A 26,155-nucleotide genomic window follows, 5' to 3' on the forward strand; every position below is an offset into this window, starting at 1 on the left:
ATGGTCAATGAAATTATAGGTATACATCTGAGCCTTTTAGATATGAATTCGCATGGAGCCGCTTTGTCTAAATATCTCTTTGGAACAGGAGAAATGTGTATTCAAGTGGTCTCTGCGATTGATTCAGTTAACAGGTAAGGGTCAAGAATAACATTGAATGCAAGATTCAATGTAGTATCATCGAAAAAAAGGAAATGAATTAGGTTGAATCAATGCTTTTCTACGAAAACGCTCATTAGTGGCTTACAGTAGTTGCTACTCCATATCTTGTTTGGTGCGATCGGCATGTATCAACAATATGATGCATGGAATGTGTATAACAATCAATATAGGCTTCTTCCTTTGCTTTCAACCTAGAAGAATCTAGACTTTGTGGACATAAACTATGAACATATTGTAAGAAAATAGATAAATATCAAAGTATTCTAGTTTGACGGGATAGAAGCGTAATAAATCAAACACTTTACCCTAAAAAAAACCATGAAGATAATTGTCATCATTTAAAGATAATTTCCACACAGATATTCTAATGATACAATGCCAGTGGAGCTCTATGGTTTTGAATTAAGAAAAAGCAAATGTAGATATTAGCTTGTGGGATTAATCGGATTTATTCCCATTTTCACAGACACGTATATCACGAACAACATAAACATTGCTACCACACTCTGGCTCTCGAATACATTCTTAGCGTACGTTAAGCAAAAATATCGTAACTATAAATTCTAAGACTTTTTAAGAGATTTTCATTGACGCCTGGCTCTTGTAATCGCTCTGTGCTTACCTCGTAGAAACAACTTTTTCCAATTAGAAAAAAAATCTGTGTGTATCTGCTATGAACCGCTTTTTGGAAAAATATTGAATGAGCTGCTTTCCCAAACGTCTTTGTTTTCTCCTCAAAATTCCAAGCACAAGTTAAGGAAAGGAAAGAAAGAAAAGAAAGAAAAGCAACGGTAAGTGATCAAAATTCTTCTTTTCCATCAAAGTCCGGTTAAAACTCCCTTTTGTTTTTTAAACTTGGAGCACACACTCTTCAATATTTATATGATCGTTACTTGGCAAAATAAAGCTTCATATTATCCTCTTTAAAGATCAATTATCTTGATAAAACTTTTTTTCCTTCAATTCCGTTATGTTGATTGTTTGATATAGTTTAATTATTTTAGGCTTATATTGGCAAATAAAAAACGGATATGTTTAAACCGTGAGACCAGTATATGAAAAAGTGAATCACAGCAAACCGTTCCAGCAGGAAAAAACCTTCGATTGCCAAGCGGTTATAGGGTGTCGGCACCAAATGCTTTAGTGGTTTTTAATTGATTAATGTGACTAAGTTAATCTATCTTCTGTTCTTTCTCTCTTTATCTATCAATTGTGCAAATGTATTCCTTTTATATCCTCGTATGATGGAAATATACAACGAAGTGAAATTAACGTGAATTTTGAGTAAATTTTGGGAAATTTGAGTAAGTCATATTAATATTTATTCATCATTCATTTTCACCCACACAAAAAACCCAAATATTAGAGGTGTTAAATATATCTAGAATAGCAAACAAGAAAGCGGTTTGTTTGTTGGGCTGTTTTGCCGAGAACTAGAACAATTTCTTTTCAGTTCAAAATATCAGGAATGAAATAAAAAAATGAAGAATCCGTAGCACAATATAACTTCTTTATCAAAGTGCTTCAGATATATTACTGCATTCTTTTGCCTGTCTCCTTGGCCTTGTCTAAAAAGCTCAGTGCAGTTGCTTGTTATAAACGACTGAAATAAAACATGACAATTGTTAAGTACACAAAACGAAACGTGATCGTTTTGTTTTTTCTCCTGATATCAATAAACGGAAGTGACAATCAAAGCTATATTACTGCAGACAGAGTCAATACGGGTATTCAGACGCGGTGTCTCTAAGAAGGCACTCGCTATTAGCTATATAATGTGACCGTCATAACCAATATTTGACTCAAAGTATGTAAAGAGACGTACACTTCTACTATCATTCTTGAAAGGGAACTATAGCAGTCGATTGATTCAAGCTGTTAAAGATGAAAGATTCTCTGATTTATCTAACGGTGGGTCTTGTATAGTTGTTAGCTAACTGAAAATCCTTGCAGCGACTGATTTCTCTCAAGTTCGTAGCAGAAACTTTCTGCAAATAAACCAACTAACATGCCAAGAATTCTAAAAGTGGGGAAACGAAAACATACGCAAACCAAGTTGCAGCTCTTCGGTAATAATTTCGGATGCATTACTCTGACATTTCTGAAACATTAATGAGCACTAGTGATGTCAAGCTAAACACTTCTAGCAATTTTGCCAAAATTTTTTATCCAGCTGTATCAAATGTGACGATACGCTTGCTCAGGAATGTACAACTTCATATAATCAATTGATATTAGTTTTGCAACATTTCCCTAAAAGCCAATTCACCTTTGTGAACCTAAGGTGTATACGTTGTAGTGTTAGGAATATCTGTTTTCATCATCTTAACGTAAAGATAAATCTAGACAACAGATCAAAACTCTATCTTGATGCGTTTGTCCATTACCTGGATAAAGAGTTACCATGTGACAGTCTGAACAGATTAAAATGCAAGATGCTCGTATAAAAGAAACCTTTATGGGTCCTTTATTCACTCCTCTATATTTCCAACTGCCCCAGGTTCTTTATCGTATAGCCGATTATTCTCATGGAAATGCCTTACATATCTTGCAAGCTTTTGTAGTTGGTGCACGCCCCGCAGATGTTTTGTGCGGCGACACTTTAGTTGAAAGCCAACCTGAAGTGTGAAGATGTTTTGACTTTCTAACATCATCATTTGAAAAATTTACACAAATCAGCACTACGATCTCGACGAAATCTGAAACATGCTCAAAGAAAAAATCCAAAACTGCCAAACTACCTGTACCGAACTATCAAATTGCCGAGGACGCTAAACGTACAGCCTAAACATTTTCTTCAAGCGATTTATGCAAATGACTTACATCTCACACCGACATGTGCGCTGCCAGTGCACCTTGTGTTGTTCATTAAGGAATTCTATTTAAGTTCGGGCGTGTTCCAAGGAAGCTAGGTCGCACTAGAGTACAGTACAATATGAAGAAATTGTTAGGATTTTCTTTTAAGGGCATATAAATTTCTTTTCCTTCTGCTATTTAGTTAGGCACCATTTTCAGTCACACAAAGGAGATCCAGAATATAAACAGTATATCCTTAACTAGGTAACTAACAGATAATTAATTTCTTCTCCCTAGGTGCTGTTGATATGCATAACAGAAATTGAGTCCGAATTAATGTGCACCACTTGCGTAGATGATTGTTCCAATGAAGAGGTGGACGACTGTGATCCAGAATTTGCCTGTATGACTATACGGACAGTTGATAATGCAAATCAGCCAGGCCTTCTTAAGTTCTGTTTACCGGATTTACTTTGCAGTAACGACTCCTTATGCAATTCGCGTAACGAAACCGCTGGAGGAAACCTAACGTCTTGTTCGTTGGAATGTTGCAATACCACCTTATGCAATGCCGAAGTTGCGCCGACGACAGTCACCGAAGGGCCGACCACTACCGAGGAACCAACGACCACAGAGGCACCAACGACCACAGAGGCATCAACGACCACCGAGGCACCAACGACTACCGAAGCACCGACGACCACCGCAGCACCTACGACACCCGCACCGACAATGATCACAATTAAGCCAGGTGATTAAAATATCTAAGTTAAGCTTTTACGTAACGCAGGACGTATATCAGCAGGCAAACGCGCGGTTTACTTTACTTTTAGAAATGAGATATTAATTTCCATAAGAGAAACCAAATAGAGAGAGTAACTTCACAAAAAAAGTGTCTGTTTTCTGAAAATTTACTTTAAAGTATACCTAGATAACACGAGGATCTACACGGCAACATACAAATTTGCGCAGATGGTGAGATTATATAATGTATTTGACTTTCTTATGCTTTCAAAATGTCCTTGGAAGCGCTATTTCTAGAATAATCAATAGAAACATCGTCACCCGGGGGTCAGTTAACTCATTTACCTTGAGTCATTTGCATAGATTGATGATGTCACCTTTTCAGTTTTGGAGCCACTGATTAGCATTTGTGTTAAAACATCATGGACAATGGAAAAATCTTACAATTTAATACTCCTATTCATGTTTATTTACAGGCAAAACTGTAAAACTTAGATCGCCTGGTTTCCCTGGCAGCTATCCACCTAGTACTACCAGAACGTGGGATCTTGGTTCTCTCGCAGAAGACCGTTATCTTAGACTAAAATTTGAAATTAAGGAGTCATTCGAACTTGGACAAGGGTAAGCTTTTTGTGCGTTTGTATACGCTTTTATTATTGTTAATATTACCTTTTTAAATTTTTTTTATCACAACCAACAGTACGAATTTACGCCCGTTGATCGATGGCTGGCGTTTCATGAAACAATAATCGACCATTCGTATTTTTAGTTCTAATGACTGTTTTTCTGTTGACGCAGTGGAGATGAAAAATATGTTGTCCATAATGAAAAATTTTGTTTGAAAAACTTACATCAGTCGAGTACTAAACAGGGTTTTATAAAAACGTTAGTTTATTTATAAGTTATCATTCTTTTGCAGGGATACCTTAACTTTCGAGCAAGGGGGGCAAGAACTTTTGAGCATAACTAGTGATTCTGAACTTAAGAGGTCCAGATATGGTTGTAAGTTGAGGGGCGGTGACGACGACGACGACGACGATGATGATGATGATGATGATGATGATGAAGTTGCTGGACCCAATTCTCTTCATGGTTTTTTTCCGTTTGGATTTGAAAATAACGACTCAAATGACTTGGAAGAAATCTATGACGAGTATTTCTCATCCATCTATCCAAGGGGAAGAAAAAGGAAATACAGATATGAATTCATTTGTGGATCGCAAAGCAATGAACCCATAATTGCCACGTTTACTTCCGATGGCAATGATGGCCAGGAGAAAGGATTTGAAATCAGGGTCCAGAATAGAAGTGAGTGGTATTTTTTCGTAAACGACCAGTTTTAAACCCTTTCGCCGAAAAAAACATTCCGTGTAGAATCATGTGCTGTAAGTAGCAGCACCTTGTTCAATGACCGATCCAAACGTGAGAGCTCTAGGTTTATTTCGTTTAATTTATCGATGAATCGGATAGACCTTTGAGTGATACACATGCTATTCATTTCTAATCTTAGCCTTTGCTTAACTTTTAGTCTACCACTTTCACTGTATCTACACATATCACTGAAAACCATGGGAAAACCATGGAAGCGGGAGCTGGGTGGCTCGATGGAGTTTAAGCCCGTAAGGTTCTATTCAACAAAACTACCCCCTCCATTCTCGCCCCTTACCTCGATAATACTTACTTGATCATAAAAGAAAATGATGATAATAACTCGAATCCTCGGCTCCTGAACCTCTCAGTATATAAAAAGTACGCGACAACAATTTTGATCTTATGGAACCAAGCTACGCTTATCAGGTATTTACTAACTCTAATCCGTTGTATCAATTTTCAGAACGCTACAGGGGAGACGATCGTTGATGATTCCAGCTAAAGTTTTTTCCTTACCTTTTTCTGATAATTTGTAACGAGGTCTAACCTTTTCATTCTGGTGGACGGCAAGTGGTACTGTAACTCGTGCTGAGATTTGCTTATACATGTATTAACCTTTGTATGATTCTCTAGAAGAATAAACAGAATGTGATTTGCAAAAGTAACTGGTTCATTGATGCGAAATGAAACATGGTACATGTAAAAATTTTGAACACTTCAAGAGGGGAGAGGGGGGCTGTGGGGTTAAAGTCCATATTCTCCCTGAGGCTTTCAGCCAGTGATATCACTGCAAAATTATTGTGTGTGATTAATAATTACATTACCATTTGTCCCATTGAAGGCTCAAAAGTAGAATAAATTGAGAGCATTGTCGCCGACAGATTTAACTAAATTTTGATAGTTTTGGTAGTCAAATTTAAATTTCCAAATCCTAGAATAAATTACATAAAAATAGCAAGATAATGGGCACTGTAATTTTACTTTGAGAATATCAGAATCCATACCATGAAACGCCTCGCATGCCCTCTTAACTCGTTTGTTCTTATTTCTTCGGCTGCGCCTTTTACTGTTTATTTCCTCATACAGGGCTATTTGACCGTTGAAGAGATGTCTTCGAACTCAAGAATATGATACATGCAGAAAAACCAGGCTGAATTACAGATTGCAAGTTAGTATCTGGCAATATGTGAGAAATTTCCACTCAGAAATAGTCGATGGCTTCTAATCCAGTGTGAATCGCCCTTGTCAATCTTGGCAACACACGATTCATCAAGGATGTCGTTGATTTACATAATGATTTCTCATCCGCAGCGATATGTATTGCCTTCTTATCAACCTCATTTGAGTTTCAAATCACAGCAGGATACATCTCTAATATGCCATTTTTTCCACACTAATCTTAACAAGAGGAGGAGCTTCTATTTTCAGATTGAAAACTGTGACAATAAATCCCGCACGTGCGTTTTGTGAACCCCACATGCAAAAAAATGGATAAAATTTTTTCTTCTCATCATTTCAACGTACATTTTTCAAACTACAACAATGGAAAATCTTGGCAGTTATCATCAGGAATAATTAAAGAGAAACGTGTCTAATAACAGCGTGTGATAAAGGACATCAAGGGCAGAGAGGTAAACATCGAAGGAAATGTTATCGCGTGATTTTTCAAAAGCGTTCATTCTGTAGGCATGACTTATCACTTTCCTTTTACTGGACCTGAAAAGAAAACGTATTAGCCAAGTTTACGTTTGTGGAATAAACAATGTGATGTTACGCTTTCTGTGATTGATTAGAGCCAATTCTTTAACAAAAGGATCGGCTCCTTTAGAAATATATACATATTCTGATTGTCTGGGATTTGAGAGAAAAACTGAAAAGCTCTTTAAGTCACGAGTTGATGGCGAGTGACGGACCAGCTTTTCGATTCATGGCCATGGTTTGGATGATCACGCTAATTAATCAGTAAAAAAGTTGTTTACCGTGCGTCTTGAAGCAATGAAAATTGTTCAATACTCATTGATAAGCTTTTCTTTATGAATGAGTATATCAATGACCTTGAAAAAAATTTGCTGGAAGAGCGACATGCCATAATACGAACACACTTATAAAAGATTGGCTATAAAGCTAAATGACTCCGTAGACTTTTCTCAGGTAATGTCCAAAGATTAACACATGAATATAGGGACAAGAAAAGAAAATTGAGTGAATAACAATCTTTCCATATGAGAAGCTAAAATAAGATATTTGCCAATCTTTTTTTTTTAACCCTTTTATGATGAATAAAAAAAGTACCGGAAATCGAAGCTCACCACCCTCCTTCCCTCCATAAGCCTCCGCCTCCTGGTTAGCTCAATTGGTAGAGCGCCGGACTGTTGTGCTAGAGGTCGAGGGTTCAAGCCCCGGCCGGACCAACACTCAGGGTCTTAAAATAACTGAGGGGAATTTGCTACCTTCCTATAACATCAAGAAATAGAAAGATATTCTAGTCTTTCTGGATAAGGACGAATAAAACCGTAGGCCCGTCTCTTACAGGGGTAGGAGTAGGAGACGTTAATTTCCCACGCACGAGATTACTGTGTGGTGGATGTCCTCCCCTGGGGTGGGATGGGTGGGTTTACTGGACCCGCAGTAATTGGCGCAAGCTGTCGCGGTGTCCCTGCCTGTCGGCGAATCTAATAAATTGAAAAATAAACTAAGCTATTTCAGCCATTTATTTCAGATCTGCCATTTTGTGTAAGAGTTTCTTCCCACTTATCCTGGAGAATATCATGAACAAAAAGCAAGTTACCTCGCACAACTTGGTAAGTGGCATCAAATCCTTTAAAGGTGATAATCTTGTCGGACTTGAAATTAATCGATATGTGTTCACCGTTTCCCAGGCAGGAATGGAAAACCATGATTTTTTGTCATCCCGAATCCATAACGAAATTTTTTCATCCAATCGTCGTCGTTATCGTCATCATCATCGTTGTCATCATCACAATCGTCATCCAAGAAATCGTCGTATCTCCCTGTGAACCACGAATAAGCCCCGTATATGCCACTCAAACTACGTATCTCCCGAAAGCCACGGAGAATCTTGACGTGATCAAAACTACAAAAAAATAAGGGAAAAAAAGCTTTTACTAACAGTTGTGAAACAAAGTTGCATTACTTTGTTTCACAACTTTGTACGTTATTCTCTTTTGTGCTTTTGAAATTTATATAAAAGAGGAAAATCTACGATCTCGCTCATAAACGTGTAGAAGCTGGATACAAAATATCTAGAAAACTTGAATTAAGCGTCCTGTTTAGCCAAGTTACTCTGAAACAGAACCCTGCGTATAAGATATATTTCAAAAGAAAAGAGAGATAGGAGGATAGATTTTTTCCGTGTTATTCGCGAGGTAAGTAAAGTTTATCTCTTTTATGGAAGTATTGAAATGATTAAGGTTTTCAGGATTTTCTTCTTTTATATGGTCTTAACAGTTCTATCATAGTTTGAGCAGTTCTCAATGTGACACAAGGCTTTTATTTCCAAACCTCGAGCTGATACAAAAGCATACGTTTTGGGACATATTAAAGGCCATGTCACTTCACATGATTTGATGATTTCCATTTCCTCCTCTCACTACAACTTGCTGAAGAACAGTGAACTTACCACCGTTCTGTTTCAAAGGCGCGGAAATTCAAAACCAAAGTTGATCCAAGAGGAACGGTGATAGTCCATTTACATTCAACATTGTTCGGATAATTTGCTGGAAAACCTGGCGAAGTAAAGTTCCCGGATGGTGAAGCCAGAGGACCAGCACATAGGGCTAAAAGAGAGAATAGATTGTTAAGTCAAGGAGATTTAGGAGATGGATTGTCAAGAGGTAATAATTAAACCTCTACAACATAAAAAAGTCAGATTACATATTTTTCATACAGTTCTCAATACATTTCCTGAGCTGTAGACGAGGAGAATTTGCTTAACAATCAAAGGCTTCTCGTCATCATAATGTGTGATACAGGAGTGTTATTTCTCACGTATTATCAACAAATGTCGTGATCACTTTTAAAATTACCAGCAGATATCAATTTAGGATTGCTGTATCTTTATTGTATTGGATAATCTCTTGATTGTATTAATGTATCATCACAGTTATTACCTTTCCCCATGGTGTAATGGGCAAAATATCCTCTCCTTGTCACCCATGGATCGGATTTGAACACAATCCTCACGGGTTCCCCATTACCATGAACGGAGACAACTTTTGCTTTACTGTCTGCTCTCAGAGGCTCGGCAAACGTGTATTTTCTCTTTCCATTTTTTTCATCGTCATCATTATCATCCCTTTGGTCCTCATCATCGTCATCACACTCGTCGTCGTCGTTCTCATCATTTTTATTCTTGAAATATTTTTTGTCATAAGATTCCCCTCCGTGAGTCAGACGACGGATCAGCCTTCTTCCCTGATAGACTTTCACCAAATCATAGCTGCAATAATTAAGAAATTATAATACTGAGGAGAACAATAATAATAACGATGATGATGATTTTGATAATGACGACGATGATGACAATTTAATAAGAATGGTAACGTCATTCATAATTAGAACAAATATGTTATTGTTGGGATAACTATCATGAGGATAATGATAATGGTTATGATATTGATAATGATGTTAATGATAATCATAGCTAATAATAATGTTAGTGGTATTCATAATGAGAACCAAAATGGTATTGTAAGAATGACTATGATTAAAACAATGATGGTGATGATATTGATAATGATGACGTTCTTAATTTATAGTAATAATAGTGGTAGTCGTGTTAACCATGAGAACAAAAATTAATATTAGTCGTTGAGAGATTTTAAGTTATTTGGTTGTTTTCCACTTCCCTTGACATTGGGTACTTTTTAGCGCATCAACTCTGGTTTATTTTGCGGCTCGTGATTTTCTGGAGGAAGTTTTCGCAATTGAATGAGCAATTCAAAAGTATTTCAAAACATCACGGGTGACAATGATTGCAAGAGCAAGCAATGTTTAATTTTTTAATTACGGTTTTAAGTAACAAATACACTTTCTGAAGCCACTTTCTAAGTTCTGTCTGCAGATTACTGATAGCACTTTTCAACCGTTGAAAAAATGCCTGTATAATTCACTTTTAAATCTATCATCTCACACCATATCTGCGTCGGGAAATGATATGGTTTATACACTAAAACTTCTGAATTGCATAAAATAGCTTCAAATTTAAACGGAGCATAATACTGGAATCCCTTCTCACGCTTTGCAAACTCGGTGTTAATGCAGAGAAGAAAAAAGAAGGCTGATAAAGAAAAGAAGGCGCAAAAATAAAAACATAGACCATAACCAAAACAGGTTTTGACTCACCAAGGTTCTGTTTCGAGGAAGAGAAAGTCAATCCTGAATTGTGAGCCCGGAGGTACTGTTACGGTCCACACACAATACGCATTGCTGGGGTAGTTTCCAGGGTAATTAGGAGATGCTAAGTTCCCGGATGGGCCGACTAAAGCACCACCACATTGCCCTGGTGCCACTGAAAGAGTTAAAACAAGAATTGAACGTTAATAAAAGGTAAAACATATTTATCTATTCAACGACAAAGCTAAAAATTTCAAGTTTTCTGATTCTGTTTGATTACTCCTAATAAATGATCAGTTTTGATTAAGTTAGCCGGTTCCATCTTCATGCAGAAGACAGAGGACACATCATAATAAAACAGAGCCTCGTTGACCTATTATTTTCATTGTTTTCCTCTTTTGTCTTTTAATGCCCTTTTGTTTTACGCCAACAGTGTAATCTACACTAAGTCATGAGCGAGTTAGCTTTGGTCCCGCATTCGTATGCTTCTCAGCCATGAAAGGGATTTGTCAATGGTTAGCATAGGAATGTAGAGGTCTACACCAATTAACAGGGCCTCTGGCTTGAATGGATTTTAGGTCTATGCGCTTCTTTGAAAACTTCGCAGCTAATGTTAAGCTTCTATTTATCACTAGTAGAGAAGGATTATTATGAAAAGCCGTTAACTGTATGGCTATTTTTAAAGTAAAATGCTTAGCGACCTATACGCGATTCATAAAATCATTCCTCAGCTTCACCTGGTTGAGGAGGCGCTTTAGTGGTTGGACCAGGAAAAGGTAATGACTGTGTCACTATGATGTACGCCAGCACAAACTACGGAAAAATAACAAAAGAAAATGTTTACTGTTTCTCCACACTGTTTGCCAGTGGCAATATAATAAGTTACATTACCACGAATAAATTAGTGGAATGAAAAGCGTTCGTTGATACCTGTGGGATTTAGACTGCCCGTTTGAAAGATGAGCTTTTGCTCAAGATTTTTCCGGCTTTTCGTGCTACCTAAGTGTAAGGAAAGACCGCAGATTGCCATGTGCTGCTTAGAATGGTTAGGTAAATTAAAATGTCTAGCAACTGGTTTCAATGTGCCCTTCTCATTCCTCTCCACGTCGCGAAGGTGTTCTCGGAATCGGTTACCTACTCTTCTGCCTGTTTCGCCTATGTAAATCTTTTTGCAATAAGTGCAAGTTAAGCAATAGATTACATTGGCGGAGGTGCACGTGAAGTGATGGGTGATCTTAAGGGATCGTTTGGGTCCCGATATTTTCTCAGTGTTGTGAATGAAAGGACACGTTTTGCATCGTGCACGAGCGCATTTAAAAGTGCCTGGTTGGTCATTAGTCGGAAAAGAACTTCTGACCAAAAAATTGCCTATGTTTTTGTCGCGTTTGAATGAAATGAGCGAAGGCTGCGAAAAGATAGTGCTTGTTTCTGGATCGTTTTGAAGTAATTAAAGTTTTTAAGAATGATGGATTTAACTGAGTGGTTGTGAGGGTGAAACGTGAGAGTGAATGGAATGCGGTCGGAATCTTCCTTTTGTGACGTTTGTAGTGCTGAGTGTCGATCAACAAGTTGGGCGCAGTGGTAACCCGCTTGAACGACAGAATTAGGGTAACCACGTTTATCGAAAAACTGGCACATTGACTCTGATTTGTGGTGGAAATCAGAGTCATCACTATATAAACGACAAGGTCTTAGAAACTGAGAAAAAGGAATGGAATTCTCAACGTGAGATGGATGCGAAGACGAATACAACAAAGTTTCAATTGAAGACAACGGTTTATGCACTAGTGTGTATTACAAACCTACAGACTCGCATTATTACTTGTTGTAATTATTATTTCATTCAAACGCGACAAAAACATAGGCAATTTTTTGGTCAGAAGTTCTTTTCCGACTAATGCCCAACCAGGCACTTTTAAATGCGCTCGTGCACGATGCAAAACGTGTCCTTTCATTCACAACACTGAGAAAATATCGGGACCCAAACGATCCCTTAAGATCACCCATCACTTCACGTGCACCTCCGCCAATGTAATCTATTGCTTAACTTGCACTTATTGCAAAAAAGATTTACATAGGCGAAACACGCAGAAGACTAGGTAACCGATTCCGAGAACACCTTCGAGACGTGGAGAGGAATGACAAGGACACATCGAAACCAGTCGCTAGACATTTTAATTTACCTAACCATTCGAAGCAACACGTGGCAACCTGCGGTCTTTCCTTACACTTAGGTAGCACGGAAAGCCGGAAAACTCTTGAACAAAAGCTCATCTTTCAAACGGGCAGTCTAAATCCCACAGGTATCAACGAACGCTTTTCATTCCACTAATTTATTCGTGTTTTTCTCGTTGCCATGTTCTCACCAATCACGTAGCTCCTTTATTTGCCTTTAAAAGCACACACAACCCACAATTCCTCTATTCGCTCCGACGAAGAGCTAACGCTTGAAACTTCAGCTTTTATAATCGTAACGGTGTCCAATTCACCATTACAACTTTGTTGATATAATCAAATTATTTCGTTACCCCTACCGACGCAGCCCCAAACAGTTTCTTTAGAAAATATCAGCCTTTATTCAATGTTCTAATATCTCAGTTATCACTTGTGTCAATCATCATGGAAAGACGATGGTTGGTTCCTTTACGTGCCTGTTTGTTTCGGATTTGTTATTTTGTGCGTGGCTGTAAGAAGTGTTTGTATTGAAATCCAATACAGTCACTGAGTATATAGCAACGTGTTGAATCCACTCTTTTTCGCGCAAAGGTTCAAATAAGTGATTAACAAACCAAATCAGAAGTGTTTGCACGGAAGAAGTTTTCAAAGCAGTTGATGTTCAGGGCACGTACATCGCATCAACGCCTATTGGGTATGGATTTCATCAACTGTCTTGTTCTTTTGTTTCATTATGATATGTAATCAATACCGTATGATTTCCATTTTTGAAAGCTATCCTTGTTGTGTCTGAGCTATCTGGAGGCTATTGCTTTCAAAAGCAATTTCGGTTCACTGACTCAGAAGAAACAGTGTTAAATGATAACAGAATTTCTGTTTGGCATTTAAGAGAAAGCGCGGCTATTTCTTGTAAATATTCCGACATTCAGATCGATTCAAGTCGTTTCAACTTCATGTTCTTGTTCTACCACATCAATTTCCCCATGCAGAGTAAATTATCGTTTGCTGGAGTCACGAACCAAAAAAGGTGTAAGGAACGGTCGAATCGACGAATAATGAAAGGGATTGATCAGTCACTCTATAGATTAAAATATAAGAAAGTTTTTTTCAAATGGATGGAGGCTCAAGGGTATTTTGAAAGCGAACGTTGTTAACTATACGCTAGAGAAACCAAACAATCAACGGCGCCTTTTAGTCCCTGTGTGAAGTAAGTTCTTAGGCAAGATCATAAGCTGCCTTTCTTTAAAAGCGAGATACTCTTAATTATATGTGCAACTTTAGCGTTTGTTTAGATAGTGCAACAACGCATTATTTCGCTCAGTATGACAATGCAAAATATAAATAATATTCATTATCTCACACACATCGGCTACATATAATTAGCCAAATATTGCTCTTTCATTTTATGATTTTTTTTTTTCATGTGATTCTATGAAAGTAAAATGGTTCTACTGGAAACCTGTCCGTTTTGTTTTCTTAGCGTTGTACATTTGTAACAATTTACTCAACTTTTGAATTTATATAGATTAGCCAAACATCTTTGAATCTTATAGTGTTTACTACAGTCAAACTGGGGAGCTAATATAATTCTGATATAATTAAATAAGTCAGTCATTGTTCTAAAAAGTTTCAAACGATCAACCGTTCTCACGCTGAGCTTAGTAGAGGAATGTTTTCTTTAAAATGCCTAAAAAAGTTAGCTCTAGTATCTAAGTAAGAATCAATCTCTTCAGAGAGACAAGTCCTGAGCTCCTAAGATTATAATGCTTGAAATTGAACAAACCTTAGACAAAAAAAGCAAAGCAAAACAAAATCTAAACTAAAACAAAAACTAAAGGGAATATCAAAGTCGCCTTTCTGCATTGAACCATCATTCGTTGCGCGGTTTCGTCGAAGAAGCATTTTGTAATCGTAATTACAACATCAATTCCCTTCGAGGCTTGAAAATCAAGAATGTGACGCTCTGAGGTTGGCATATTGAAGCCATATTGCAATCGCTCGAATAAATACCTGAAGTAACTGATAGATAGCATATGTGGTTTTTGTTACGGCAGTAATTTGCTCGCTCAGCAGAAAACTTTTCTCTGGTTAATTATTACTATTTCTCTGATGGTAACAGAACAAAAATTGAAATGAGAGCTTAATGAAGGAGACGACATTGACTCTTGGTTCCTATGGCCTATAGCATAATAGCATTGGTAAGTCATCCTAACTACTAGCCGGTTTACCTCTAGAGTAATGCTTCCTCTGCCTTATCCATGACCTAGAGCTAATTGACCACTGAATTTGGGAATTTACGGAAAATGCATAAGATCGACACTTCCAAGTTCTAAAGTTCACTTGCAAGAAAATGATATATTTTAAGGCTTACCGCCAATGCAGTTACAAGAGCCTTCATGTTCGCTTGACAACTTGCTACGGTTCCTTCTTTACTCTCCGAAATGCTTCAGTTAACTGCGTTTTATATGCCCCACAGATCAATGATATGGTTCTCCAGCGGGACAGAAATATGCGGTGTTTTTTCTCCACTTAAAAATTCAAGTGCCGGTGTGGGCCTTGGCGGGTTCACTGTTCCGCTACAAAATAAAGATAGCTGTATTAATCCTTAAACTGTAACTATGATTTAAAGACAGACAGTATGGCTACCTGGAAGAAATCAGTTCATGGCCATTTGAACAACTTTATTGCTTTCTGTAATGTATCTAACCTTTTAAAACTGTTAAAGTTCAGTTATGGTCAGGGGGAAACCACTTTTGTTTATAAAGCTAATACTAGTTGCCAAGTACTCGGAATGATTTGATCAACCGCAAACTTGAGGAATATCCTCTAGCTAAGCCCATTAACGTAAACGATGTCGACATATAGTCTGTGATGTTTAGTTAACTATATGGTAGAAGAGTGGAATGGATAGCTTAAATTGTTGTTAAAGGACTGTCATCCATTAAATGGTTGGGTATATTTAGCTGTCAAAATGCAAAAAGATATGTACCTCTTGCGTCGTTTAATTAATGACATCATCCCCTTTAAACTGATGACGCAAGCCTCGTTTCTACACTTTTTTTTATTCCTGCTCTCGTTGAGAAGTGAGTGTATTTAGGGTTTTAAAAATTTAGATGAATCGATAAGAGAGGGACCAATATCTTTTGCTGTACACAATAGGTAGACGTTAATTAAAGGCAAGATAAATGATAAAACCTTTAAAAAAAAGAGGATTATTTAACAACAAACATAGAGCGGAAGAAAATGGTTTGATGCGCCGGCTCCTCCTTAAGCCCCAAAAAACTAAGATAACGTGTATCTTTCAATTTTGTTTACAATTAGAAATTCACGAGAAAGGTCGGAAACATGATGCAAGCTATTCCTCACACCAGTATGGCTCGAAGAGACAAATATCCAAGGATTTTATTGGCATCCTTTGGGACAGGTTATATTTTCAGACGCTATTTTTGGTCTTATCACGAATATCACCGGGGGACAATCGGTTTTTACCTTATCGCAGCAGGAAAAATATATGATACAACTTATACATCGTAATTCCTGTTTTGTAAAAAGTGTAAACAAAAGCATACCCAGTGCATGGTGGTGGGACAGAAAGTAAAGAAATTCAAACCACGAATAATTTTGTACCTTGGCATCCAGTCAGACGAGAGTTTTATCGAGGGTATGTCAAGGAAAAGAATATTGGCACCGATTAATCGAACAAGCCCTTATTTGAAGAAATTCACGGAAAAAAATAAAACAAGAACCTCGTGGAAGTTTCAAATAAGTGAAGGTCTGTTGGACTTCAGAATTCTGAGAAATCAATAGCCTAGCGCTGTTGTGTTCATTTTCCAGAAAGTGACGAATTCTTCAATTCGGGGAAAGGAAACAAGATTCATCTATTCAATAAAACCGCTGTCTACGTGATTCATCTGATTAATAAATAATATCATAATGAATTGATGAATGAATATTAATAAATATTACGGATACATATTGATAAACTTTATTTAAGCTGTTGACTAGACTTCAAATTATCAGGAATAGTAAAAAAGCAAATAATTAAGGATGGTTAGATGGAATTATATTTGTGTCAGCTTGTAAGACGTCGTTCCGGTTTTTTTTTTTTTTATCTTTTTTAAGACTAATATTCTGGCCTTCTTCATCTGCAAGTCGTAATGAATCATTTTGAAAGATACTTGTGATTTCCCCCTAAGAGATTATTCCTCTAGTGATAACTTGGAATTTAAGAATTCAAATGAAGAAAAGTACGTCATTTATCTTGTGTTCCATTTTTAGAAGAGCTTACTATGTTGAGTCGTGTCAGAGTTAATGAAACTCGATTACCTATTAAGCTCCTGTCCAAAATCTAGCCAAGACAAGTTTAAACTATCATTAATGATATGAAATATCTGTCGGATCGCAGAAGATAGAACTTTCTATAGCTAAGTTTCAGCTCATAAAGTAAAGCATATGAGTTACTTTCAGATGCATAGTCAAATTATGTTATGACAATCAGAAAAAATAGCCTTGTTAGAACTTTTGCGGAGCGAAGCAGTCCAAATGGAAGAAATGAACATTTTGACCATAGCAGATCCAATAGCTATGAAGATACTGCAATCCGCAAGATTCGAACTTTATTGTAATGAAACGTCTCTTTCCTTTCACTCTGACCACATTTTAAGTCCAGATTGTTTAAAATAATTTATCTTGGTTAATCATATCAGCTAAAATATGAAGCAATTACGCACATTTGAAACTGAATATTTAATTATTGAAATATAAGCCCTACATGGAAACTTTTAACTTTCTCTACAAAATAGTGTGCTTTCAAACTCTTGATGAAATCAGTCGACGGAAAGGCTAGACAGCCATTAAGTTTAAAGTTAAGGAGGTAAAAGGGGGCTTTGCATGGAGAAGCACTATTTATCGTCCACAATGATGCAAATGCCTTCTATAAGCAATACATAGAATTTCCGCAACTTCTTCGGGCAAAAAAAAAAGTTAAGGAAACATTTTTATATTTCAATCAATGACAAGAGTTTCTTAAAGTTAAGAAATTAATTAGGCATGCTTCGAAATAATGAATCGAGCAAACTCTTATGTCTTAATTACGTCAAAGCATGCTTCCATTGCAAAACCACATGCTTGAGTTTAGCTTGGTGTAGGAAACTGCGGAGATTTTCATTGTTTTGTTTTTCTAAGTTCCATTATTGGTTTTATTTGTTTCATTTACCGTCAGAGTGAGAGGAGAAAGGCCGGCCTTAAGTTGCCCTTGGCACAAGAATGTGGAAAAAATAAAAACAAAACAAAAAGCGATTAAAATAAAAAACAAATCGAAAAGCGAATTTTATAAATAAACAATTAAGGAAGATATCTGAATTTTGACCTTCGACGCTTGCTCTGTCTATTAGTTCAATGAATATTTTGCTCATTTTGCTTATCGATGTTAAGCTCCTTCACCAGAATTTATTTTTTTGTGATAGCGCTTTCAAAGACGCCCGAGGAATTCTCAGATTTAAAAATAACTTTTCAGAAAGTCGAACACAGAGAACTGTTTTTTCATACAGTATGTTATTAATTCCAGCCAGGTCCAACATGGGGTGAATCATTTTCAATGTTTGCTTTCTCTTGTCTGAACCTTAAACCCAAACAATCGACCTAAATATAATTGATGATTGTTAAGTCTCGATGGATTGTTGTGGAATGTTTATATCTAAAAGTAGAATTGTACCAGCAATTTCGCCAAAACATTGATATAAACTGTTGAAATGCTCAATTGAAAGTGTGATTATGACTTTGAGATCATTATTAGAATTAATTATACTTTTGGAGTGGGAAAAAAATTAATTCAGCTCGTGAAATCCTTTCCATATCTTTCTAAACGAGGAGATGCCAGCTCGGAAGTCCTAAGAGGGCTGTTTTTGTTAAGTGGAAGAGTGCCGAAAACTCCAATGGTCCTCACAACGCATTAAGTGTATATTGGTTGTGAGGAATTGTGACGCGCTATAGATCCGAGAGATCCTCTCAAATGCTTTCTAATTATACTGGTTCGGTGGCAGTTGAGATATTTTATACACTTCTCAGTCAAATTTGAATAAACTGCAATATTTCTATAATTAAAGCTTGTTTATCCCCTACGATTTATTAAATGTCTACTCCAAGAAAATTTCATATAGTGGTAAGTGATTAAATTTAGTGATTCAGTGATATCCAAACAATTTAAAGCAATCTGGTATAGACTACAAAAGAATTATAAGATCACCTCTCAAAAGAATGTTTAATTTTTCCTCTCAGTTATGTAAGTTACATTCAATAGCCTTTGGTCTTGTTTCCTTCCATAGCAATATTCATCACTCGAAGCTTCGAGAGCCACAGATATTTTTATGTAAATTATTTTACGCGGCAAAAAGGGGCAAAGCCCCATTTTAGTATTAATGCTGGTGATGCGTTTAAGAATGTCGCTTGTCGAGTAAAATATTATTGACGCCGATAAAAACCGACTTACGAAAAAAGGTTCAATTAAAAGTGATACTAGAGGGCAGGATTGATGGCGATTAATTCGGTATTGCTACAAAAATTTGCAAGAGTCCTACAATATCCTCAAATTTTCTGATTGGCTGATAGAGACTATATATATCGTGATTATAAATCAAGTATCAAACTTGGCCATCTCCAGAAGACCTAAGGTGTGTAGCAAGACAACTTTACGGTCGACAGATGATGAAGTCTTTCCTCCTCGCCTTGACGGTAAGCCACAAAAAGTTAATCACACTTGTGGGGAGATTGCTTGTATGAAAACTTCCGTTGCACGCTCCAACAATCGTATTAACCTATTCTACATTTTTTAAACAAATCACATGGCTATGCACAGTTTCTATCGACTGTTTGTGCTGCATTTTACCTGTTTCACTTTAGATGTGACCATTTGTTTTTGTCTTTCTTTTCTTTTTTTTTTACGTTTGCGATTGGAGAGGAGAATTTTATGAAAATCCTTTTTTTCCTTACGAGACACTCTTAACTGAAGCTGGTCTCTTAACATTCAGTTCGTTGATTATTTGTTTACCAAACACGTCCTCAAAGCCACTAACATGCAGCCAACAAAATTATTGAAGACCAGTATCTACTGTGTTTTCATCTTTTTCAGTCTCATCACAATTTAAATTTCTCATAATTTTTTTCCCGATCACAATATATGAAATCTATTAGGATAATATGAGGAATTTGTCATTTCGAGGCTATAAACAGCTGAACAAGATGATACAGCTTTTTTTCACGCATCCAGCGCCATGAAACTTCATTCGCTCATAATGAGCTCAACAGAAGTATCTCAAGTGAAAACCAAAGATTGGGAACTTAATTTAAGGGTGACAACAATAACTTATCTGTCCTAAACTATCGAGAAATGTTTTGATTGGTAACGAGGAAAGTTTTGCTAACTTTTAGTTGTTTTTCTTCTTGCCTTATTAATTTTGACGTACCCATATCGATAAATATAAGGACATCTGCTGGAAAGAAATCCTTAACCCGCTTTATATTGATTACCAATAAGTATCAATGTAAATTAAGCTTTTATGTCTGTGGTTTAAGCTTCTCTTTGTCTGCAAACCTGTAAGGTTTATAGTCTTACATGTCGGCATAAATATCGTTTTCATGAGCTGGTATTTCCTTTATGCAGACATTGCATTTAAAAATATATCCTCCTTATGTTTAAGCCTTTTTTATAATTGGTTATATTTATTGCTTAAGAATTGAAATACCAAATTATTAAAATGTATTTTGGAAGAGAAATTTTACCCAAACAACCCTGACTCTAACTCAGGTGGTACATTACATTATACACACAACAGCATAACTTTTCCTCAGAGTGTTATTGTAATTTGGCAATGACATTTCCTCTATATTTTACCCCATAACTAACAACAATTTCATCAAATACTGTTAAATTTATATAGGCAGTGATAACACTCACATGGACCGTAGAATCGGCGCCATATCCTAATTTGATGGATGCAGAAATAGATTATTTTCTTAAACACCAGGAACAAGGTATGAAATCACAAATGGAATTAAACTAGTATAATGACACAAGTTTCCTTGAGGTTATGTTTTTCGATGTATTAGGTCACTGGAATCTTTAACACCCAACATCTCGTCAACATGTCTCCTTTCAAATTTCTACCAAGTATTTGAGAGTGTTTTATTTCAAATCAAGGTAACCTAGTCCTCTGCTTGTTAACTTTACCTATTTTTTTGACTGCTTGCCGGTTAATATTTTGAAATTGGGTTGCATATGAATCATGTCTGAGTGTTATTGTAATTTGGTAGTGACAGCCCACAGTTTTGAGCAAAGCAATTTTTTTATCAAAATAAAACCGAAAAGATAGGTAATGTCGGAAAAGGCAGTGTGACAAACTTTTTAAGTTTCTTCTTACCGGAGTATCCTTCTTTTGTATTGTAAAACTCACTCATTTATTTAACACATTTTCCAGCTCCCGCGGGCTTGAGATGTTACATATGCTCCGCGAACTGTTCCACGACTCAGACTCCAGGTAACGGCTGCAGATCCGGCCGTAGCTGTTACACCATACAGGCTTTTGATACCGCCCTGAACACCCCTGTGGTAAGAAAGGGATGCATTCCACAATTCTTCTGCGCTCAGAATCGGGCATGCACGTTTTTGAACCAAACTCGAAACGGTGCATTGGGATCGTGTTCCATCAATTGCTGCAGTACTCAATTATGTAATGGTCCACCTCTTCCGACGACAGCCACAGCACCACCAACCACGACCGTGCCTCCAACTACGACCACTGCACCTCCAACGACAGTTCCGACAACTGTGCCGACCACAGCACCAACTACAGCCCCAATTATTCCCGGTAATTATGAACCTAATGACATCGGTTAAGACGACTTTTTTTCTGATAATTCAATAATTTTGGAAGAGAATTTTTCGGCGGTCACATTAACTTGATTCCAGTAACGTTCCAAGTCGTAAAGGGAAAGGGCGGATATTGTTGCCGAAATGGCAGCGGCATTAAAACTTTTCAGAGAAATATTGGTAGGAGCTCGATAATATGAGTACGATAAAATGATTGTAATGGTCAAAAACGTCACACAAATCGAATTGGCTCTCTCATCATCAAACTGAGCGCATGATCAGCAAACTGTCATTCATATATTATCTTATATTGCACGACAATATTTCCAAGATGTTGAAGATTCTGTATCTTTGTTTTTCAGGGGTATGCGGTGGTCCACTTACTCCTCCATCTGGACAGTTTTCCTCCCCATTTTTTCCACTCAGTTATCCAAACAATGCTCACTGTGTCTGGACCATTATGGTTCCACGCGGGTCTGTTTTAAAAATTGATTTTCTCGCATTCGACACTGAAGAATGGTGGGTGAATAAATTTTCCTTGTTCCATTGCTCCATAGGCAACTTATTTCGCCCTTATTCATCGTGGTTTGAATTTTTTCGTGTACCTTCTCACCATATCCTAAATTCTTAATGGCTATGGCGTAAATGGATAGAAGCATGGAATTCTCTAGAAGGAATACAAGAATCTCAAGATTTAGTAGTTCATGGTGTAGAATTATGTACTTAAGCCATTAAATTCGCTGGTAACAACCTTAGAGATGTTGGCGATTGAATATGGAATCCACCAGAGGTAGATAAAAGACCATTCATTATTCACCATAAAGGAGGAAATTTAAGGGGAATCACATGTTTTCTTTGGGGGGAATAGAGGGGGGAACCAGTCGTCGTCAACAGAGTTTAAAGGGAGGACTTGAGGAAATTGATTGCAAATTAACTGGAAGTAAAGGGGGGGGGGATGAAAACTCTATAACCATGTTTATCATCCAACTGTGCGTCGTATAGAGTACAAATAACGCCCAAAACGAGTACAAATATCTCGCGGTATTTGTACTCCAGAGAACTGTAAAGAAATATCCGCGAAGTGTTCCCACACTGAAAGAACAATTTTGCGTGCGCGATAATAAATATTTTATTAAGGTTTTGTTGTGTAGTATCGCTGAGTATTTTTACTCGTTGTTTGTATTTTGACTTGCCCTACGGGCTCGTCAAAATACAGCACAACTCGTAAAAATATTCAGCGATTCTACACAACAAAACGTTTAATAAGATATATGCATTTCATGGTATCTAATAAGCCACTTCAGACAGTTACACCGCGTAAATGGAATGTTTTCTTTTCTTCTTTTTTACAGCTTTGATTCCCTTCATATATATGTGGGAAGAAGGTTGGTTAGACGTCTCTCTGGGGATGATGCGGACGATGATGACGATGATGAATTTGACAAATGTGACAAGGATGACAAGGATGATGGTGATGACGGGGAAGGTATCTTTGGCTGGTACTTCAACCGAGATGAAGACATGGATGATAAATCTGTTACTATTCAAGGAACAGGAGAGATGATAAGACTCGTTTTTGTGTCCGACTACAGTATTACCAAGAGAGGATTCTTTGCCAGATACAATGTATTGAAAGGTAAGTTGATGTGGCGTAAATAAAGTAAAAACCTTTGTAGATATATGATAGGTTTTAAAGGTGCACATTGATCGATATTTGAGGAAATTAACGTAGAATTTTGGGTTACCATCACAGATAAAAAAACATTTTGAGGAGCTCTCCTTATTGAGCAGTTATTGATTAGCACCAACTGAGGAGTTGGGTACAATATTGTACGGTTCATTAGGCTTCGCAGTTTTGAATTCAGCAATATTTCACAGCAGACAGATACAACACAAATATTATGTCATGTTTAGCGGGAAAGTAAAAGTACTCCTCTTTGTTTTTATCAAATTATTTGGGGATCATGATCCTTTCGGTTCGACGAAGGTTTGATATGGAAAGGCCATCTGTATTGTTTGATCCAATGATGTACCTGCTGTAAATTAATATACGTACAGTCAGACGAGACTTGAACATGTCCATGATCATCACATGCTATTGTCTGAAACGCAAGCACTATAACATCATGTCTTTATGAATTACACAATGAATTTCAAACCTGTCTCTAAACTCTTCATTTGAACTTAAATTTGATATCTATTATCATTTATAACTATCAGCGTAGACACTGATCGCTGATTATTTAGAAAAAATTCGACATTTTATCATTTCGACGGCTTTAATACGGACCAATATAATGACCAGCTCCCAGTTGGCTTGTTAGCTCAGTTGCCGGTAGAGCACTGCACCGGTATCGCAGTGGTCACGGGGTCAAATCCCGTATCGACCTTACTTCCAATACTTGGTAAGTAGGGTTTAATGCTGCGAGGATCACTTTCATACATTTCGTGAGACAGCACGCATATATGATTTTCATATATTCAAATTAATTGTTTCAACATTTTGTATTTTCTTTCGCATTAGCACTTTGTGGAGGCCCACTGGTGTTGCCATCCGGAACCTTCAGATCCCCTGGTTACCCTGGCAAATACCCGGATGACGTCAAGTGCATATGGACAATCAGAGTTCCACCAGGATCTACACTAGAATTGGATTTTCGCTTCTTTCAAACTGAGAAATGGTAAATAATATTGCACTAGCCTTTTTAGAGTGCTTTCCGGTTTAATGTCGTGAGATCGAAAAAGAAAACAAAGGAAAATATCCCAAAAAACTTTAACAAGGTGCCAGTGAGTCATTATAAAGGCAAGAACGGTAAACGCGAGTGACAAAGACAGGTTTGGTTTTAGTTTTGCATTTGATCTGTTGAGAGAATGGCGCCAGTTAACTGTATGAACCACAAAGCGAAGTTCATGTAACCGCACAATCTTGGAGTACTATGACTTTCAATTCAAAACTAGCAAGTTGACTGTTAGCGATAACTGGCTTAGTTCAGAGAATTGGAAAATCTAGAACAACCATGCTACAATACTCAAAGCTTATTTTTTCCGTTCTTTTTTTTTTTCTTTTTTTCGATTCACAGTGATGATTACCTCAAAATTTTGCAAGGGGGTCGTAAAGTACGAACACTAAGCGGTGTTTACAGATACAGCTTGTTTGGATGGGGGAATGATGATGACGACGATTGCGATGGTGATGACCTGGATGGTGATGGTGACAAGGATGGCGAAGATGGCGAATGGGGGGAAGATGATGAATATGACAGTGAAGAACGTCCCAGAAAAAGGTTCTACCCATCGGTACACAGGTTTCCCTCTCCAGCAGGGAATCGTTTTGGTTTTCCAACGAGAGCCCCGATTGGCGCCCCATATGTTACGCGAGTCCTTATTCCAGGAACGGGAGAGCTGGTGTCGATTATTTTCAAAGCTGATGACGACGATGTCACTGAAAAGGGTTTTGAGGCAATCTACCGTGTTAGACCAGGTGTGTTGATGTTCATCAATTTGTTTACTATGTTTGGAATTGACTTATTCTGTTTGTGCATATGACGCCAGTTCAACGACATTGTTAATCAAAGACGTTTGTCATTTGAGTTCTTTGTTGCCTAGTGGTAGAGTATGGGAGAAGTCGATTCCTTCGGAGACGAACTAAGATTTTATCCTACCTTCCATGTTACTCCTCCTAAAATTAAAACTTCGTGCTATTTATATAAATGATTAATTGTCTGCAGTAAGCAATAATTCAAGTTCGATTTCCTTCATTTAATCGAAGATGAGATGCAATGAATATATGAAGTTTATATATATATTTATATATATATATTTTTTTGATTTTCGCTATTGCATAAATAGCGCTCTCTCCTGCGAGGATCACACATCATACGTATCTAATACCGCAGTTCAAAAAATATATATATACATGAACTTCATATATTCATTGCATCTCATTTATCACTTTCACGGGTTTATTACGAATCAACTTAACGGCCTGCTCCCAGTTGGCTTGTTAGCTCAATTGTTTGAGCGCTGCACTAGTATCGCAGAGATCAGTGGTTCGAGTCCCGTACAGGCCTGATTTTTTTCAGGTCTGATTTTCGCTATTGCATGAATAGCGCTATCTACTGCGAGGATCGCAATTCATACGTTAATTGAAGATGTTAGGCAAGAACTGAATATTCTTCATTGTGCAGTTTCCTACGTAAAAAAACCAGCAACCAAAGAACGATGTCTTGGAGCTTAAACATCTTTATAATTTATTTAGATTTGAAAATATTAATTGGACGAATTAAATTTTAGCTCTTTTCCATCTATTGCAGGGGCAGCATTTCACGGATAATCCGAGGAAACGGAGTAACCAGAATGCGAATGCTGCTTGTCTGGACGCAACTCTAGAAATTCGTGTCATCCTCTCAAATTTCTCTAATTTTTTATAATTATTCGTATTTTTGCTCAATCAGTTTACATGAAAGAAAGTACCACGACTCATGTTGTCACTTACTGTGAAAAGCCTATATTAAGATTGAGACTACTTCATCTACATCATATTAACTGGATCTGGTTCCATGTATTTCTTGCCAATTAAAGGTTGTTCAAAAGTCTAGTTTGTCACATTGAGATCTTTGAGAACGTCGATATCAAATATCATGTGAAAATGATACCATTTAAAGCTAAGTTGGGGAAGTAAATACATTC

At 37.1% G+C, this 26,155-nt stretch overlaps 3 protein-coding genes across 5 annotated transcripts; 2 read left to right on the forward strand and 1 right to left on the reverse strand.

Moving 5' to 3' along the window:
• The first annotated feature begins 37 nt into the window (after window positions 1–37).
• Window positions 38–5,734, forward strand: LOC111337112 (uncharacterized). Of its 2 annotated transcripts, XM_022943347.2 has the most exons (6): window positions 38–134; window positions 910–953; window positions 3,256–3,709; window positions 4,179–4,323; window positions 4,622–5,010; window positions 5,537–5,734. In XM_022943347.2, the coding sequence occupies exons 1-6, from the start codon at window positions 53–55 to the stop codon at window positions 5,560–5,562; spliced, it is 1,140 nt and encodes a 379-aa protein (XP_022799082.2). In that variant the 5' UTR covers window positions 38–52; the 3' UTR covers window positions 5,563–5,734. The 2 variants fall into 2 exon arrangements, with proteins under 2 accessions (XP_022799082.2, XP_022799089.2); XM_022943354.2 differs by lacking the exons at window positions 38–134; window positions 910–953 and adding an exon at window positions 1,924–2,073.
• On the reverse strand, window positions 4,135–15,080 carry LOC111337128 (CUB and sushi domain-containing protein 3). Its single transcript, XM_022943365.2, is given in 8 exon segments — window positions 4,135–6,789; window positions 7,366–7,953; window positions 7,955–8,167; window positions 8,714–8,870; window positions 9,204–9,532; window positions 10,438–10,603; window positions 11,166–11,241; window positions 14,975–15,080. Coding segments are annotated over 7 exon segments (1,146 nt in total). The 5' UTR covers window positions 15,002–15,080; the 3' UTR covers window positions 4,135–6,789; window positions 7,366–7,775.
• Window positions 13,117–26,063, forward strand: LOC111337151 (uncharacterized). Of its 2 annotated transcripts, none has more exons than XM_022943400.2 (8): window positions 13,117–13,297; window positions 20,538–20,631; window positions 21,075–21,464; window positions 21,829–21,985; window positions 22,819–23,102; window positions 23,991–24,147; window positions 24,547–24,947; window positions 25,780–26,063. In XM_022943400.2, exons 2-8 carry the CDS (start codon window positions 20,589–20,591, stop codon window positions 25,797–25,799), a joined length of 1,452 nt encoding a protein of 483 aa, XP_022799135.2. In that variant the 5' UTR covers window positions 13,117–13,297; window positions 20,538–20,588; the 3' UTR covers window positions 25,800–26,063. The 2 variants fall into 2 exon arrangements, with proteins under 2 accessions (XP_022799135.2, XP_022799127.2); XM_022943392.2 differs by lacking the exon at window positions 13,117–13,297 and adding an exon at window positions 19,225–19,332.
• The last annotated feature ends 92 nt before the right edge of the window (window positions 26,064–26,155 follow it).

Source organism: Stylophora pistillata, chromosome 3 (assembly GCF_964205215.1).
Source record: "Stylophora pistillata chromosome 3, jaStyPist1.2, whole genome shotgun sequence".
Lineage (NCBI taxonomy): Eukaryota > Metazoa > Cnidaria > Anthozoa > Scleractinia > Pocilloporidae > Stylophora > Stylophora pistillata.